The sequence below is a fragment of the Crocodylus porosus genome, unplaced genomic scaffold, assembly GCF_001723895.1.
Source record: "Crocodylus porosus isolate Cpor-Errol unplaced genomic scaffold, CroPor_comp1, whole genome shotgun sequence".
Classification (NCBI taxonomy): domain Eukaryota; kingdom Metazoa; phylum Chordata; order Crocodylia; family Crocodylidae; genus Crocodylus; species Crocodylus porosus.
In genome coordinates this window covers 70,183,493-70,202,194 of record NW_017728943.1, presented here as the reverse complement: position 1 = coordinate 70,202,194, position 18,702 = coordinate 70,183,493, and the positions used below count along the sequence as shown (strand labels likewise).

The 18,702-nt window shown below is 43.6% G+C and overlaps 1 protein-coding gene across 2 annotated transcripts in view; it reads right to left on the bottom strand.

Annotated features, from left to right (window-relative positions):
* CNIH3 (cornichon family AMPA receptor auxiliary protein 3) overlaps positions 1-18,696 on the bottom strand; it is a 128,922-nt gene extending 110,226 nt beyond the window's left edge. The window contains exons 1-2 of one of the 2 annotated variants that reach the window (XM_019549542.1): positions 18,606-18,671; positions 457-604 (exon numbers count right to left, since the gene is read on the bottom strand). In XM_019549542.1, the coding sequence (XP_019405087.1) occupies positions 457-507 (51 nt within the window). In that variant the 5' untranslated portion in view covers positions 508-604; positions 18,606-18,671. Of the gene's footprint in view, positions 1-456; positions 605-18,605 lie in introns of both variants that reach the window. The other variant, XM_019549541.1, reaches the window with a different exon arrangement.
* Positions 18,697-18,702: the final 6 nt, after the last annotated feature.

Genomic DNA, 18,702 nt, shown 5'->3' with positions numbered 1-18,702 from the left:
GGCCCTGCCCCCTTCTGGCCATGTGACCCGCCTGGTCGCCCTGGTAACCGGCACCTGAGCTGCCTGGGTGATTGGCAGCTCTGCCAATCCCACTCACAGTCAAGGGGCACTTACGTGACACACTGTAATTACAGTACATCAGAGCAGTGTCTCTGCATGAGTACAGGCACCCTATTATTCTAAGTACTTTGAGGTTAAACTTACTATCTCAATTTTGTTATTTTTTTTATTATCTTTAATTACATTATAGGCAATGCCTTAAAAAAGCAACCAGATTTCTGCAGTTAAAGGATTCTGCATTCACTTGTTGTTATTGGTTGTGACAAAGCCACTGAGAGCTTTCCAGCATTGTAATGTTCTGTTGAGAACATGATGTTCCCAGACGGCTTAGTTGACAAGCATCAATTGACAGATTTTTGCAACTGCTGTGAAAAGACCTTTTTAAAACCATCTCACCCAATGGCAATAAGAAGAGGTTTCACTGGCTGATACAGGACATGAAGACATTCCACCTTCTCAGCCATGGATACTTTGGTTATCCAGACAGCCATCAAAACTGGTGCACTGCAATCTTCTCTTACAGAGCAGGACAAAGAAGATGCCTCTAGACAACAAATCCATAAGGCAAGATTCAGAAATTTTCTATTCCTGTACCACAGCTTTAAAACCACTTGTGGATTTTCAGACAGCACTACATGATATTCAGCTGGGAAAATCAATTGTGCACAAATAAACTGCTGTTAATGATAGAAATGAAAACAAACAAATGATGCAGAACAGTTGCTGCAAAGGTATCTACATGGAGCCTGTCCCTAAATAGTTTTAATTACTGTAGCTGCAACCAAACCATTTTGCAAAATATATTTCAGGTGGAAGATACATTTCTGAAGTCATACCAGACTTTCAGGGTTATTTTTTTTATTTTTATGTTTTTATTTTTTCATTGGAAGTGTTGTATCATTTTGTTGTCACAGTTCTTTCTTTCTTTCTTTTTAGACTGAGGGCAGGGCTTGCAGGCCAAAGCCCTAGGCTCTGTATGTTGTACCTGGGCCCGTGCGTGGGCAGTATTTTATTACTTTGTTGGGTTGTTACCCCCTTTTCCCCTTAATAAACCTTCATAAAAGTCTTTCTTTCTTTTTTATTCTATTTTTAGAAACTTCCTATTTCTGCATACTACACAGAGAAGTCAACATTTTCTTATAGAAAATGCCGTTACACAATGAATCAAACATATCCCTGGAGTATCAACTCTTCTTAATGGATCACAGGCAAGTTACTAACTACACACAGAAAAGCCAATGCAATATATTATTAGCTGGTCAAGTGACAACCCAAGATGAGTGAATTCACCTGTTAGTTTCAGATGGGGATAACATTTCTGGGGGTGAGTGTAAGGGGTTTTTGTCCAATAGTTCAGTGATGGAAGCATTCACCCAGGATGTCAGACACCAAGGTTCAGTTTTGTCCTCTACCTGAAAGGATCTGAAGCCCATATCTCCAACTACCCAAACCATTTGCCTATAGGCTATTATAGGTGGGGAAAGCATTCTTACTTAACTAAAGTATTTGGCAAGATTAAAAAAAATGAATGAGTTTTATCAGAACCAATTTTTTGCTCAATTTTTTGGTTTGGCAGCTGAATTATTCACACAACACTAGTGACACCACATTACTATCCCAAGCTGGAAAAGCCATGACTTGTTACTTATACTGATTTAATCTGACATTTGAATACCACAAATGACACCAGGGTTGTCTTCCAAATAAATCCATCACAGGATGGATTCCCGGTGACAGCTTTATGATCAGTGAACTAGCAAAGAGTATCTCATCTTATTCACCACAAACAAAGTCCTTCACCCAAGTTTGCTTCACTCCTGGCCTGACAAGACCAGAACTAACGCTGAACCTGAACCATATCCCCAAACCTCTTGAATGAGAAGAAGTTTCAAATGCAGATCCAAACTTTGAAGTTGGTTCTGGTCTTCATAAAAGACCAAATTAGAAATTCACCTTCCAACAACCCCATACCACGGGAAAGTTTGGATTTGAATTTCATTGCTCAGGCATCTAACAGACAGTTGATCCAAATGGACATTGAGATCCATTACATGGAAGGGACTTCACCATTGATGAGACTCCCCCAGGGAGGAAGTTTTCACCACAGCCACATTGTTGAGGGGAATAGCTGTTTAGTCAAGCTAAGAGAGGGAGGGCTCTCCACTGCTTCTGCATAAGAGGGGGATGTACACTACCCTGTGCTCCCTTTATTTTAAAACCCAGACCTAGATCAGGAGACTGCAACCACAAATAACTGAGATTTATCACCTGCATGTCTTTGTGTCACAGATTTGAGAGGATGACACACTTTATTGCTCATGTAGGCTGAGTGGTATGTTATCCAACTTCTTACATGCAAAAGGAGTCCAGGCTTGGGTTGGGAGGGGCTCGGGCAGGAAAGGTGGTCTGACTGGGGGAGAAGGCTGACTGCAAGAGAGTGGATGGCTTGCTATCATGGGTATGAGAGACCTAGCTGAGTTTATAACTCAGTCTTCCTCTACCTAAGCAAGAAAGCATGTAATTCCCTACTAAACTGGTGGCAGTGGTAAGTATAGGAAGCAGCTTCCTCTGCCTGTTTGACATTCAAGATAATTTACACCTTAACCCTACACCTCCATGCAACGTGCTCCCATATAATGTCTCCACTTTCTTTTTTTTTTCTATCACTTACACAGTACTATATGCCAGTTACTCCTCAGGGAAGATGTGGGAGGAGGAAAAACAAGGTATAAAGTCTAATTGTTTTTTTTTCTTTCTGAATTACTTTCTCAGAAGGCAAGTTAGCATTTTCTATACCAGTTAAAGGTTCAAAGCTAAGAGATAATAATCCCAATGCCAAAAGTGAAAGAGATGTTCCTGCAATGTAACTTCAAAGGGTAATAAACAGATGGAAAAAGTTATAGGCATATGTGCAACCAGATAAAATATTTGCAGGGAGGGAGGGGAAGATAGCAGGGAGAGCAAGGGAAGAAAATTTGTTTAATAAAAGAAAGACATGTCATGGGAGAGTGCCAGGGCAGCCAGCCAGTGCTGACTCTAATCACACCTCAATCCTATCTTCATAGCACATTGTTTCCCATTCCATTTTTTTGAAAGCTCCCTACGTGTTCTTATTGACTGTATCATCCTGACATGTATATTATTTGATTAACTTTTTAAAACTGATTTTGTCTCCCTTGCATTCATCTTCTCCCTTCTCCTCCATTATTTCCTTTGCTATCTAATTATCTTCGCCTGTCTTCCCTGTCTATTATCCCCTCAATAGTATCTTTACATTTTGCAAAAGCTGTCCTCCTCCACAGATCCCCTTCCTCTCCTTTTCCTATGCTGTTCTCTCCATCCTTCCCTCAAAGAGTTCTACCTCTCTCCCCACTCCTGCTCTGTCCCTTTTCCTCTACTTTGTGTGCCCCATTCCCACTCTCAGACTGGCAGTACTACCCTCCTCCAAAATCAAACCCATGGAAGCTTCCTCACCTCAGTACAAAGAGAGGACTTATTGCAGAGACTTACCCAAGAGAAACTATATGAATGCATATTCAACCTCACCATCTAGATCCACTTTGTCTTCTCTATTCCATGCTACTCTGCTTCCACTATGGCTCCCAAAACTAGCATCTTTTGCTCTCCAGTTCCCCCCTTCTTTCAGTCTCAACTACTCAAATACATGGACACATTCACTCACACCCTCTTATTATCCTTACTGTTCCTTCTGTTCAGCCTTGATCCCCACATTCCCTTTGGGCCAGACTCTTTGTTCTACCACTGTCTCTGCCTCCTGGTGCTTTTTAGTCCTTCCAGTGCTGTCTTAGAGAGACAGAAGAGAGTCTATCATGGGACAGCAGGAAGAAGTGCTGTAGCATATGTGCTTCTTTCTCCTCCATCTCTCCTGCAGGTTCTACAGCTGCAGCACCATAGGAGCCAAGGGAAACCTGGTGGAACTGGGCTTAGAGAGACAGAGAATGGTTTAATAGTAAACCATGGCATTGAGTAGAGAAGCATGATAGCTAAGAGCTGTGTTTCCAGGGAAGGATCCAAGATCTTTCTATCTCCTCCCTCCTATCCACAGGGCAAGCACAGTTGGGAGGAAACATCACTGGGAGGGAAAAACTAGAAGGGTCATGTTCTTTTTGTCAAGGAAAGTATAAAAAGGCATAGAAAAGCCATCTGGAAAAGCAGGAGAGTGAGGTTAGCATAGGCATGGAAGTGGCAGGTATGCTGGTCCAAAATGTATCACCCTGTTCTATACCTTTAGCCACATATGTTTTCATGATATGCATTACTGTAATTAAAGAGACATAGTGAAGGTTAAAGAATAAAGGGAACCTTGAAAATATCTCCAAAGTTAATGGAATGTAATGAATATAAAACTCAATTCTCTGATATGTGTTTAAAATGTAAGAAATGTTAAGAGCAGGTCAAGCCTGAGTCACATCTGGCCAAGTGCTCTTGGTGCAGTTTTTACTATTGCTGCTTATCTGTACCCATCCTGTAGACTAAAAAGCAGTTTAGGCTTAAGCAGTGTTAATTTATGAGCAATACATTTGAAGGAAACTATTACATATAGCAACAATAAAATAAAAATAGATGTATGGTGAAATTTGATATAAACCTACACTACTTAGACCAGGGAGAACCAAACTTTTTGGCCAGGATGCCACAGACTAAGCTGCAACCCCTCCCTAAATGCCACCCCAACCCCCTTGCCCTGGTCTGATCCCTTACTCTCGTTTCTCCCCTCTTCCTGAACTATTCCTCTGTAGGCCTGTGCAAATAGGTAACTATTTGATCTGGCTTCGGATCTGGCCGCTTCGGATGCCAGGGATCCAATCCGGTGCTCCTGCTGGGTTTCCACTTCGATCCAGCTGAAGCGGATCTGAAGCTTCAGAGTCGCCTCAGAGATCCGGCCATAGGGTATAATGGGGAATCAATGAAATATCTATAACTTTCCTGTTTTTTGTCTAATTCAGATGAAACTTGCAGGGGTGGTAGCCTCTGCTGAAAGCATAAAGCCTATCAAGTTTCAACAAGATCAGTGCAGGGGTTCAGGGGAAATCACCCCAAATTCTTGAAAGCAAAACCTGTCACATCTATGTGTTACACCACAGTGGGGTGAAAAAGACAGGGGGATGGCCCCTCACCTGCACCTCAAGATGCTGACAGGCAAAACTCATGACATAGATGACCCTGTGTGTGTTAAGGCACAGTGGGCTGAAAACTGCAGGGGTGGTGGTCCCTGCTCAGGCCACGAAGCCTGCCAAGTTTCAAGGAGATAAGTGTGGGGGTTTGGGGGGAAACTGCACCTCAAGCTGCAGACGCAAAACTTGTGACATGGGTGACACTGTGTGTGTTAAGGCGCAGCAGAATGAAAGCTGCAGGGATGGTAGCCCCTGCTGTGGCCACGAAGCATACCAGCTGTCAAGGAGATCAGTGCAGGGCTTCTGGGTTCTGGGACCCTGCACCTCTAGCTGCTGACAGGCAAAACTCATGACATGGGTGCTTGTGCAACTGACTATCTCCATCCTGGGGCAGTTGTTTGTCTGTATTGATCCTTTCCTTTACTTAATCTGTCATTTTGTAGGTGGTAATTGTTGCTACTTAACTGGTTACATTAGCTAGCAGCTGCATATTGAGCTGGTCCCTGAGTGAATCATGATTGATTGGTAACTGGTAACACATTAGCTTAGCAGCCAGGCCTGCAGTAGTTCCCCACCCCCACCCACCCAAGACAGAGTTGCACAAGCACCCATGTCATGAATTTTGCCTGTCAGCAGCTAGAGGTAAAGGGCCCCAAAACCCAGAACCCCTGTACCTAGCTCCTCAACAGCTGGCGGCTTCGTGGCCGCAGCAGGGGCCACCATCCCTGCAGCTTTCACCCTGCTGCGCCTTAATGCACACAGTGTGTCACCCATGGCACGAGTTTTGCGTGTCCACAGCTTGAGGTGCAGTTCCCCCCAAGCCTCTGCACTTATCTCCTTGAAACTTGACAGGCTTTGTGGCCTGAGCAGGGACTACTACTCCTGCAGTTTTTAACCCACTGCGCCTTAACACACACAGGGTCATCTGTGTCACGAGTTTTGCCTGCCAGCAGCTTGAGGTGCAGTTCCCCCCAAACCCCTGCACCGATCTTCTTGAAACTTGGCAGGCTTTGTGGCCTCACCAGGGGCTACCACACCTGCAGTTTTCATCCCACTGTGGTGTAACACATAGACGTGACATGAGTTTTGCTTTCAAGAATGTGGGGTGGTTTCCCCCAAAGCCCTGCACCTATCACCTTGAAACTTGGCAGGTTTTGTGGCCTCACCGGGGGCTACCCCTGCTACAGTTTTCACCCCCTTGTGGTGTAACACATAGACGTGACACAAGTTTTGCTTTCAAGAATTTGGGATGCAGTTCCCCCTGAACCCCTCCACTGATCCTCTTGAAACTTGGCAGGCTTCATGCACTCAGCAGAGGCTATCATACCTGCAAATGTCATCCAACTCAAACAAAAACAACAGAGTTACTGGTACTTCATTGATTCCCCATTATACCCTATGGCCGGATCTCTGAGGAGGCTCCAAAGCTTTTCCAAACCACTTCAGAAAGCCTAACGAAGCCAGTGCTTCGATCCAGACATGCTGCTTTGGACACTGACTCGTCCGAAGCTTCTCCGGATCTGGATCCGAAGCCTCACACAGCCCTATTGCTCTGGTCTCTTTTTCCTGGCCAATCCACTGCTCTGTTCTCCTGCTGGATATGCTATGTCCCAAAGCAGCTACTTGTACTACTTGTGGCATGCTGCACGGAGCCACTCCTGACTTAGACAGCACAATTAACTTGACAATATGGAGTAGAACACTGATTTTAAAATTATTAAAAACTTGTATGTGATTCATAACACAAAGACAGTTGGCTTTTAAATGTGTTGAAAATCAAACACCTGCATGGGTAGGGGGGGAAACCTGGCCCATACAAGAACAGTTGGCACTTAGATATCATATGACATTGAAGAATCAAGAACTTTAAAACTCTACGTTGACATCTCAACATGTTATTTCAGATTTCATAATATCTGCTATTTTTTCCTAAAGCTCCAGCTGCTGGAAGCAACTGACTAGGTGAAAATCTCAATTGTCATATACTTTTTAAAAATCAATAAATTTCTAGGCCCCATTGTTTCAGAAGAGTGCTTGGAATATGATTTAAGTGTATCTAAAAGCTCAAAAAGGAGACAAAGGTGACAAACAAAAAAATAACCTGAAACCTATTATTTTTCATTCACAATTTTGAGGGCCTGACCTATTTCAGGGCCTGACAAGTCAGTACTTCAACTACACTATAGTACATAGAGCATTACTTTCCTTAGAAAGTAGGTTAATGTTATTATCCCACTTTATAAAAGGGAAAAAAACACAATGCAGAGAGATTAACTGGATGATTCAAGGTCACACAACATGCTCCACTGAAGAATTGGAAACAGAATGCAACAATTCTGACTACCAATCTAAGCACCAATAGGAGGCAGACAACACTGCCTCCTATTCTACCACCATTAAGCTCACAACAATGGTGCTGTGAAATTGTGTTCTGCATGTGCCACCAATAGTAGTTAGTCCTTAAGGAACGCCCAATCTGAGCTCAAAAAGAAGCTAATAAAAATAACGAGATTAAATGCAATGGAAGGAGATGCTGCTTTGTTAGGCTTTGTGTTGCTCTACTTGAAGGAAGCAGCTTCCTTCTTACTCATTGTGCACAAAATCAGTGTGGAAGACCAAAACCCAGGTTAGACAGAGGCTTGTGCTTGTTCACGCAAAGACAATAAACTTAGTTTAACTGTATCAGAAAGCAGGAAGGTATTTTAAGAGTATAATTGCTCTAAATTCTATTCAAGGATACAGTCAATCACAAAAGTATTAGAATGGAGTCAGAAATGTCTCAGTAACATATTGCAGAAGTGTTGAACCTGCCACCACCTTTGTGATAATGTAAATACATGTGACAGAAAAGAAATTGCTTATAGCTTTTTGTATCCCTAAAACTGTGTGACATACTTGTCGAAATATCAGCATTGGAGACAGTGACTGTTTGGTGGGTCTTCCTAACAGTTCCTAAACTACTCCAAAGGACAACGAGGACAGCTTGTGAACCATGGCCCTTGTACTCTCACCTCTGCAGAGTCCCTAAGTTTTGATTCTGTCACTTTTTCTGTGCAATACACTGGTCAACAAAAAAAGAATTTAAAATATATGGAGCTGTCATTGTCCTGATGACAATCAAATTTATATCCCCTTCTCCACAAACATGGACAGCGGATCTTCCTTGCTTTCGTAGCATCTGGCCAAGAGAGAGTTCTAGGTGAAAACAACGTAGCTGAAGGCTGGTATGGAAGAGACAGAGACAATTCTGGTTATCAGCTGCAAGATCACTCATAAGTGAGTGATGCTGTCAAGGAAACTGGGGGAAAAAGAAAGATCAAGAAGCTGGAAATCATGAGGCTACCTATCTCCACAGCTAGGATTGGGATTTTCCACTGGTCTTCAGGCTTGTTTTAAGAGAAGTGATGTTTACCCATTTAACAACTACAGCAACAAAAACATACGTTTCTTCTTTTACAGGAAGGACATTTGTTAAAAATGTCTTTTATATGTAGAGAAAACTCAATTGTAAAATGAGAGGTTACTTTTAGAACTGAATTAAAATACATAGGGATAGATTAATATATACCTTGGATAATGAAGAGACAAATTTAAACAAGAGCCTACAACCTCACTCAAGCGCTCAATAAATGCACTAAGGCCTCAAAAACATAACTGTTGCATTGCCCTGCAATAGAATCACTGTAATAAGGGTATATTTCTAATGCTTTTTTAATTAACCAACTGGGGGGCAAAATTCCAGCAATAAACAGATTTTCCTGTGAACACCAATTTAAGCTCAGATACAGAGTTGGTCAGTGTTCAGATTACATTATAACAGTTCTCTGTGCTTTTCCAATAAAAAGATGTACATGAAACTCCACAGGATAATTCACGGCCCATAGATAATGGAGTGCCTGTGACTTCAGAAGCATCTGGAGCTACTTGTGAGCTGAAGATGGTAACCCACTCAGACAGTTTAGAATCCTTTCCTAGAGTAACCTCAGTGCAGCAGAGTTCAAACATACATATTTGTTTGTTTTCTGGACCAACTAAATCATTTTCCTTTTTTTAATTTAGTGAAGTCCAAAGGTTTCTATGTTCAGATTATTTAGTTAAACGGGAACGGGTAAACAAATTGAAATGTGTTATTTTTTCCAGTAGACAAAATCCATGTGTCTATTACATTGATGCTACCTGGCTTGCTATCATTAGTTGCCAGTTAGCATGAATATGACATATTTTTGCAAAGGTAGTTATGAGACAATTGTGAAAATACACAGCAGTCAGACCACCCTGGACTACCATTATGCAGTCACGTAAGGCAGATGGGAATCAGATTCTAACTTAAACTGTTGACAGAGAAGGGAAAAAAGATCATTCATAAATGGATATGACACAGGCAGTAGCAGTGTAACATTCCCAATCAGGTTTGACTTGCCCTTATCTCTAACTTGCCAACTTTAACTTGCCCTTATCTTTACTCAATATATTCATAAAGTATTGTGAGAAAACCTGGTTAATTAATTATTGAAGCAGAAAAGTGGAAGCTGCTGTAAGTAGAGGTAAATTCAAGGCTAATTGCAAGCCCTTAAGTAAAATACTTTCATTTCAATACAAGTTTTAACACTTTGCAAATAACTTAAAACAAGATGATTGCCAGCCTTTTGGCAGGAGTGATATAGACCTAGAGCTCGCTCACAAACCTCTTTCTTTACCTATCTCCACACAAAACGCTAGCCCTCCAGTCCAAGAGTCGAAGACAAAGGACACAAGTGAGGCATAAACGTCAAACAAACCACTGATTAGTTACAGGCACGTACAGACCAGAGTGCTTTGCTCACCTGCAGTGAATTACTGAATTTGCTGTTGATGCAAACTTAAAATATCTCTTCTTGTTTTCTTCATCTGTCTCTAAAATTAAATGTATGCAACTTAATAAAAATTAAAAGCTGATTTTTAAGGGAACCTAAGCAAGTTAGATGCCCAATAGCCATTGAATTCAATGAGAGTTGGGCATCTAATTCTTTCATCTAATTCTGGCCATGTACAGACATTCAGTTTCTCCTGAGAGAGTCCCTGCTCTCCCAGGAGAAACTATGAGCATACAAATGTTCTAGATTTTTCTCCCAAGGTAAAAATGACTGCTCCAGGAGAAAAATAGATTAGAAACCACCAGCGTTAAGTCACTCCTAGAGCAGTTTCTCCTGGGAGAGGAAATGTGCATAGATACTCTCTTCTGAGAGAGGCCACAGCACAGTCCTCTGGCATCCCCTACTGCTTTTCTCCTGCCCTTGAGATAGTGTGTCATGTGCTGGACTCTGCTGTTCAGAAGCAGAACACCTCCTTCACAATCCCACATTGTGCTGCAGGGAGACAAAGGCTGATTGATCAGGCTGGGTCAGAGCTGACTTCTGCACTGCTGGCATCTGTTGCCACGTAGACTTGAGAGTCTGTTCAGCACCCTGACATGGTGCACGAGGACCCACTGGCTGCACAGCCTCAACACTGCAAACTCTTTGTTCTTCAAGGGCTTGGCATTCAAATATCTGTTCAGGAGTCTCCAAGTGATTTTTTTTCTGCCAAAAGAACAAACCTAGTAAAATCCTCCCAGATTATGTGAACATGTGTCCACAGCCTCTTGCCTTCAAAAGTCCTGCCCTGAACTACTAAAGTTAAATAAAACTTCACAAAATAATAATAATAAATTAAAATCCATAACAACAACAGAAGAAACACAGTGTAACTACAACAGCACTTAATACATCTACTGCCCCACTGGAAAATCTCAAAGCATTTTAGAAATGCAAGTTGACTAAATTTTTCAAGTGATGAGAAATAAGCAATAATTTAAATGTCTTGGGACATATTCAACCCAGATATAACCTAACTAAATTCTATTTGATAACCTGTTTTGTGCATGTAATTTTATAGCTTCTAATGAAGTGAACTCTGGCTTGCAAAAAGTATGCATCTCTGATTCAGTTAGTCTGTACGATGCATCTCTACTCTGCCTTCCATCTAAACTCAATAGTTATAACAGGGATAACAGGGTACCTCAGGTCTTGTTGGGAACTCAAAAAGATCTGATATAGGTCAGTTAAATGTTAACTAAGAAATGGAACTGTAGTTCAGAGTAGGAGCAGAGACAAAAAGTAAACCTGCTATGAGTCATTTGAAAGTTGCTTTAAAGGCCTTGTGGTGAGAACTAAGATCAGAAAGTCTGCTTTGGTCTTTCATGAAGAATACAATCATATTTGGTTCCTGAGTTAACAGCATAATCAGTTAATTTTACAGAACTTTCTTAATGGACCAAATTCTGCTCCTATTTCCATAAAGCAACCTGTCTCACCAAGTCATGGGCAGGTAGGTCTGGGATCACTTGGGGTTTAGGAACAAGCAGAGTCAGAAAGCCAGGAAACCAGGCAAAGTGGAATCAGAGAGCAAGCCAGAAAATCAAGCAGAGAGCAGAGCCAGAAAGAACACAAGCCAGAAAAATCAGCAAAGCAGCCTAGAACAGGGTTGTGCAAAATATGGTCTGGGTCTTCGTCCAGCCCGCAGTGGGTCCCTCAGCCCCCTGGCCCAGGCACAGTCCAGCCTGGAGGGGGAGGAGGTGGGGCCGCTTCCCTCCACACTGAGCAATAGCTTTTGCCCCATGCCGCCAAGGCATGGGGTGCACAGGGTTGGAGCTATGCAGCACAGATCCCTACTGGTACTACAGGGCTGGGGCTGGCAGCAGTGGCAGCCAGAAGGAACCGCCACCACCTGGACTGTCTAGAAAGGCAGACCTGCCATGGAGCCGCTCCAGCCCCGCTGCATGCCCAGGGGGCAGCAGAACATGCCACAGGCAGGCGGTGTGGAGCAGGCATGGAGTAGGTGCAGGGCAGAGCTATGCATGGTTCCCAGCTGATCCGCTCTGGTGGGGGTGAGTCTAGAGCAGGGTGGGGCAAAGGCTGCATGCTGCTGGCAGTGGCAGAAAGGCACTGCAGGGCATGCAGGCTCTGACCTGTTGCAGGGTGAGAGCAAGTGCTGACCAGCTCAGGGGGTTGCATGCACAAACCACCATACCCACAAACCCTGCCCTGAAGACCCCACAACCACACCCTCCCCCACATATACCATCACACAACCCACAAACCCCACACCCTCGCTCCACACCCCCCCTACACACACACCCATGTGCCTCTGGGGGGAGCCCCGCTCACTGCTATGTGCACACACCCCACCACACATGCACCCATAACCCATACCCACCTACCCTACACACTCCCTCAGCCACCCTCCCCCTCCATACATCCTGCAAGCCCCATACCCATCCACACATCCCCACAAACACCTCCTCACAAACCCCCCCACATCCACACATACCCCCACAGCCTACATACACACACATCCCTCACAAACCACATACCCACCCCTCCATACCTTCTACCCCTCCACAGTCCCTTACAATGTACAAGAGTAAGACTTAATTTTGAGCTATTATGTAATCACCTCTATATACTCCACACAAACACACACAAATCAAGACAAAGTATTTTTTAAATAAAATTAAATAAAATTGTGCTATTGTCAATGTTTGATTTTTAGTATATAATTTGTTAAACCCCCTTCCCAAAAGGAGTACTTCTGGGGGCAAGGTGAGCGGTTTCCAGGTGCAAAGGTCAGGGATTAGGGGGCAGGGCGTCCAGTCCCAAGATGGCAACCAGGGGGCAGAACACCTGTCAAGGTGCGGAGTTACCCTTGTGGCCATCAACAGCTGGCCAAAACTCATTAAGCTGCCCCCCATCCAAAATAATTTCCCCCCCGGCATAGAACGAGGTTTAAGTCTGTTGTCCAGGTGCTTCCCATTTTAATTCAGAAGTTTAAATGAGGGAAGTGGAGGGTCAGCTGACTCCAACCAGCCACTCTAATGCCAGTGAGTGTCTGGAGGGCTAGGTCCTTATGGAGGCTTTAGTGCAGCCTTAACTAGTCTAAATAATCAGCTGTAAGGTGGTAGGCCAGAATGACCCCAGGTTCAAGGCTGAAGCCTACAACAATCCTAGTACAATCAGCTGAGTTGTACTACCTCACTACTGAGGGGAGAACCTGGGGAAATACCTATGTACAAGAATATCTGAGGATCCTACTGGTCTACAAGAGATATGACTTCGAAAGTAAGCAAGTATAGCAAAAATCTCTCTGAGTCTTAAATGAACCAAGTGGGTCAACACTCTAGAGAAACATCAGACTTTAAAAGGATTACATTTAATGATGTTGTGTGAAATGTTCTCTAAACACCATAAGAATTTGACAGAAAATGTTAGCCTTTCTATAAATTTTTGAAGCAGCCTATAAAATTCTATAGCAGGAATATGATTGTATATCAAATTTTAGGGGATATTTAAAAAAAAACTATAGAAAAGTCAGCACTCTTGATCAAATTCTCTAATACTTTTCTACAAAAAAAATAGAGAATGTCCAAATTACTAAACAGTGTTAATATTATTTATGCTGTTTCTAATAAAACTAATTCTGACATGTTTGATAAACTCATGCTTCACCCTGTTCCATGACATGAAGATCTGGATTTGAGACTTGGAATCATGAGCTGCATAAATACTGAGCATTTTTAGTACTCTTCCATCCCTGATCCTCTATCAACGAAATGCCAACAGTGAGACTACTTGTGGCTATAGTGTAAATTGTGAACAGAATTATTTTAAATCAATATATTATCTATTTTTTACAGATCCTTCAAAAGCCAGCAGACATTGATATTGCTATGGAGACAATGTTCTCAGAATTTAGGTAAGACAAACTATACAGACTTTTCCACGCAGTTGGAAGTTTCTGCATTCTATGTTCATTTCAATTTTGATTTACATGCACTTTAAATTATTTATCTCACATACAATACAATTTTAAAATTTCTATCTCATTATGAAGTAGCAAGTAATAAGTTGCAAAGAACGTTTAGCTTCTCTGATGAAAAGCACTAAAGAAAAAATCTTTAAACAATGCACTTTTTCAATCTTTGTTTTTGTTCTTTATTTTTTAGTCTTTCTTTCACAATTCTTAGATGTTATAGTGATGAAGATGGTGATGACAACAACAGTAATAATGATACAATCAGAGTTTTAGCACAGTTTTGACTGAAAATGGGAACTTTCATTTTATTTTAAACTATTATTAATTTGATCCAAAGACCCAAGATCCAGAAGTCAAATCTACATCTGAATTTCACATGTTTTAAAGAAATTTTGTTCTGACCATTTAAAATAATTTTCATTCAGGTTCAGCTTTTGAAATTCCCAATAACCTTTCAAAAGTTATGGGAATTCAGGTCAATTTTTATGTTATTCATTGCCAAACCATGTGAAGAGCCTTAAAATTAAGGCACTTTTATAGAGAAATTCAGTTACTAAAACACCTTCCAATGTCAACTTGTGAGTCCATTTGGAAAATACCAGCTGTCATTTAGAAATATATGAGAACCAAAGTTAGGTCATGGAAAAGAGACATTCCTATTTTGAAATTTTTTTTATTTTTAAAAAAAAATAAATTAATGATGTTTTATCACATAACCTGAAATCTTGTAAGAATTTTGGTATTACAGATAGAGTCATAGAATAGTAGGGACTGGAAGGATCCTCAGGAGGTCATCTGATACAAGCCCCTGCTCAAGGCAGGATCATCCCTAACTAAACTATTTTACACAAGCATTTGTCAATAATAAATAGTATTATTTATTATTATTTTCATTTTTAAAAACAGGCTAACTTCTACCGTTTTACACTAATTGGAGTAATTTCACTGGTTTACAGAATAATTTGGCCAGGTTATAGCAGGTCCTATGTCTCTTAAGAGAGATGGTAACTTTAGTAAAGAGTAGACTGAGGTGAGGCATAATAAGTTTTATTATATGCTGTAAGTTGTTATACCAAGGATAATGATCCACAACTATTCACTGCAAGCATAGTTATATCACAGGGTGCTCACACGACTGCCCACCACAGCACTCACAAGAATGTCCAGATGTTTTCATGCCATGCCCCATGTCTACTTAGAGGAGTGAAGTAATTAGCTTAAATCAGAGCAAAGGAAATTTAAGTTAGATCAAGGCTGTACAACTCCCACCAGGGGTAATATTGCGGTCCCTGAGCTCCCACACAGTCACTGTTCCCCCATTGCTCTGACTGCAGCAGCAGCTGAGATGTTCAGGCTCCCCTTCTCTCCACTTCCCTGTCCTGCCCCTGCAACAGGAGACATCTGAATGATGTGGTGCAGTGGGTGAGTGCATGGCCAGTGAGGTAAAAGTGAGGCGGGGCATCTTAGAGTATGATGCAGTGGAGGGAAGGAGCAGCAGAGGGCATGTGGTGCAGTGAAGGGATGCGGGTTGGAGCAGGGTGTGCTGTGCAGAGGGGGTCACCTGGGCAGCATGGGACACTGAGGCACATGGTACAGTAGGTGATAGTATGATACAGTGGCAGGTGGTGGGAACAGCAGTGGGGGGGCATGCAGTGCAGTAGGGAGGGACAGGGAACAGCAGTGGGGGGCATGGTGCAGCAAGGAGGTGCAGGAAACAGCAGTGCGACACAGGATACTCATATGCACATGCAAAGAGGAGTCACCAGGGGGCAGCAATGAGAGGGTTGCAGTACAGCAATGGGGGAGGGTTATATGGCCCCCAGGTACCATGCCGCAGGGGCCAGTAGCATGGTTCAAGGGCCATATGGCCCCCAGCCTCTTAGAAGCTGGAAGTTGGCCCCGAGTCAGGTATTAGGGGAAATGTTCTAACTGCCTGAAGTCGCATGGACAGTCTTTTTGTGTGGCATACGTGACCAGGGAGGGGACAGGAGCACAGTGGCAGATGGGAGGGAGTGAAAAGCAGACTAGCAGATCAGGCTAGGGAAAGGGATCAAAGTGGCACTCCAGGAGAGAGCAGGGCTCAATTTGTGACATACCTGCCAAAAAGGTTGTCCTCCACTGCCTGGGAATGATTACATTTCAGAGCATCCTCCTGCTACATGGAAGAGTTAATCTTTTCACTTCATAGTTCTGATATGATTAAACAGAGCTAAATTAGCAGCTCTAGCCTTCCCATGTTTCATTCACAATAAATCCTACATCTCCTTTGTTTTTAACCAGTCAAGTTCCTAGATCCTGTTCCATAAACTGTAACTGGCACTTCCTTTCTTTTCCAGAGTATCCTGATTTATCCTAGCTGGGGCCTGCCAAGGTAGTTTTTATATTAATAGGGAAGTTATTATTTATATAGTGAAAGTATAGTGCAAAGGATTCTAGTACATTTTACAGCTTTAAATGGCTTTACAAATTATACTCAGGGATAAATTTCTCGCACCTCTGAAAAGTACCCCACCCTTTTTAACAACCTACAGCAACCTACACAGGTTAGTATGGGAACATGGCGTAGGTTGTGAAGGTAACTCCTTAACAACCTACACGGTTTAGGGTAGGAAATGAGTAATACCTTATACAATTGAAATCACAGGAGAATGAAGGTAAGTAGAATATAACTGAAAGGCACAACAACAGTTTAAAAACAGGGTACTTTAAAACAAAAGATTCCTCATCTATATAACTAGTGACACTTCAGATTATTAGAACAAAAGAAAGGAAACAATTGAGATTGCCACTCAGCATTTTTACTGTCCCCCTCTGCCTGATCCCAGACAATTAAAATAACTAGATTTACTTCCAAATTTTCAACCATTTGTATGATAAAGAGCTACTACAGAGAGGGGCTTGGTCCCATCAGCGTTCGCAAGTCAGTGGGATTTGGAGGGTGCTCAGCACTTGGCAGGATTGGGCCCAGTTTTCAGGCTGTAAGCACTTCACAGAAGAATTTTTTTCCAAGACTCTTTCTACCATCACTTTTAGGCAGTGGTGCTCAGCCTTTTTGACCAGCAGTCTGGATGGTCAGTGCCAGGTCCCTGCATGAGCTAAATCCTGCTGGTAGACCCAATGTAGCTCCAGAACAAGTGCAGCAGAGACCCATCCAGCTGCATGGAGTCAGCAGGGGGCAGCCCAATCCAGTTATATGGGGGAAGGGGACTTGGTCCAGCCCCAGGAGAGGAAGAGCCATCATCTGGCCCCAAAGCAGCCATGCAGGGGGAAGGTCATGGCCCGGTTCTGACCCTCCATGTAAGGGCTTGGGATTTTGGCAGTGGAGAGGGGTAGCAGAATATTGCTCCCCCACCACCAAATTTCCCCAATCCTTCAGGACCCCCATGAGCCATATTCCAAGGCTCAGCGAGCTGCATTTAACCCGTGGACTACAGGTTGAGCACCCCTGATTTAAGGCAACAGGGATGGATTTCTATGGGTCTTCAATTTAGCAAAAGCTTTCTTAATAAATGGATAACATTTGGCCTGAATTGTTCCTTCCAGCTGAGTACATACTTGAATAAGGGGTAAAGGTGCACCACCCCACACTCCAGCAGTAAATCTGTTAAGCACTCAGAAGCCTCCCTCCCCTCCACTTTGAATTCTGCTCGAACAAAGGGATCAGCTCAGCTCCACGCTGTCGTCCCCACCCCCCGCTAGCCTTGAGCACCTGCAGCCGAAGCATCCTGCTTCTCTTTGGGACACTGACTGCCCGGGGGGGCTGGACGAGCCCCCACCTTGCACCTATACAGCGGAGAACAGAAACTTTCTTGACGTCAAAAGCAAACGTGCACTCCCTCCCCCTGCAACCCCACAGGGTCTGATGGCAAACTGATGCTGTCCTGAGCCAGTGTAGGGAAGATCAGAAGACACCCCCTCCCCCGCCCCACCACAGCATCCCCACGCTGTTCCCCACTGCCTTTCTCCCTCGTCTTGAATCGCTGCTCAGCACGGCCAGCGCAGACGCTGCCATTTCCCCGCGTGGGGTTGTTATAGTGACTTGAGTCACGGCGACGGGGGGATGTAGCCCTGGAGCTACGTTCTCTGCTGCCTCGCCCTCAGGAGACCTGCCAGGGCAGAGGGATTTGGTGGGGGAGAGAGAAAGGAGCAAAAGCGCTGGGAGGGAAGATCTGAGGGAGTTTTGGGGCTGAGCGGTCTTGCTTGGGGTGGAGGAGAGAGGGGTGTAAAGTGCTGGGCAGGGAAGGGGAAGATACGAGGGAGGTTTAGGGCTGGGGGGTCTTGCTCGGGGAGGGAGAGGGATGTAAAGCAGGGTGCAAATTAAGAGGGAGCTGGGGGGGTTGAGCCCCCCATTAGAGACAAGAGCTCCCCTGTAAGATTTGAAAGTCACAACTTGGGGGGGGGGAGAGAATCTCCGAGCGGATCGCTCCTTCACTTAGGTCCGCTTGTTAAGGAATTAATCGGTTAATTTTTTTATTTTTTTTTTTGCAGACCCCCCCCCCACCCAAAAGTCCCGGTGTCATTCAGCGCCCAGTGCCGGGTGTGAGGGGCTGCGGGGCAGGGCAGGGTGCGCGGGATACTCACGTGCCAGATGGCGAAGAAGATGAGGGCAGCGCACAGCACCAGCGACAGCATGTAGCAGAAGGCGGCGAAAGTGAAGGCCATGCTGCGAGGCGCCCCG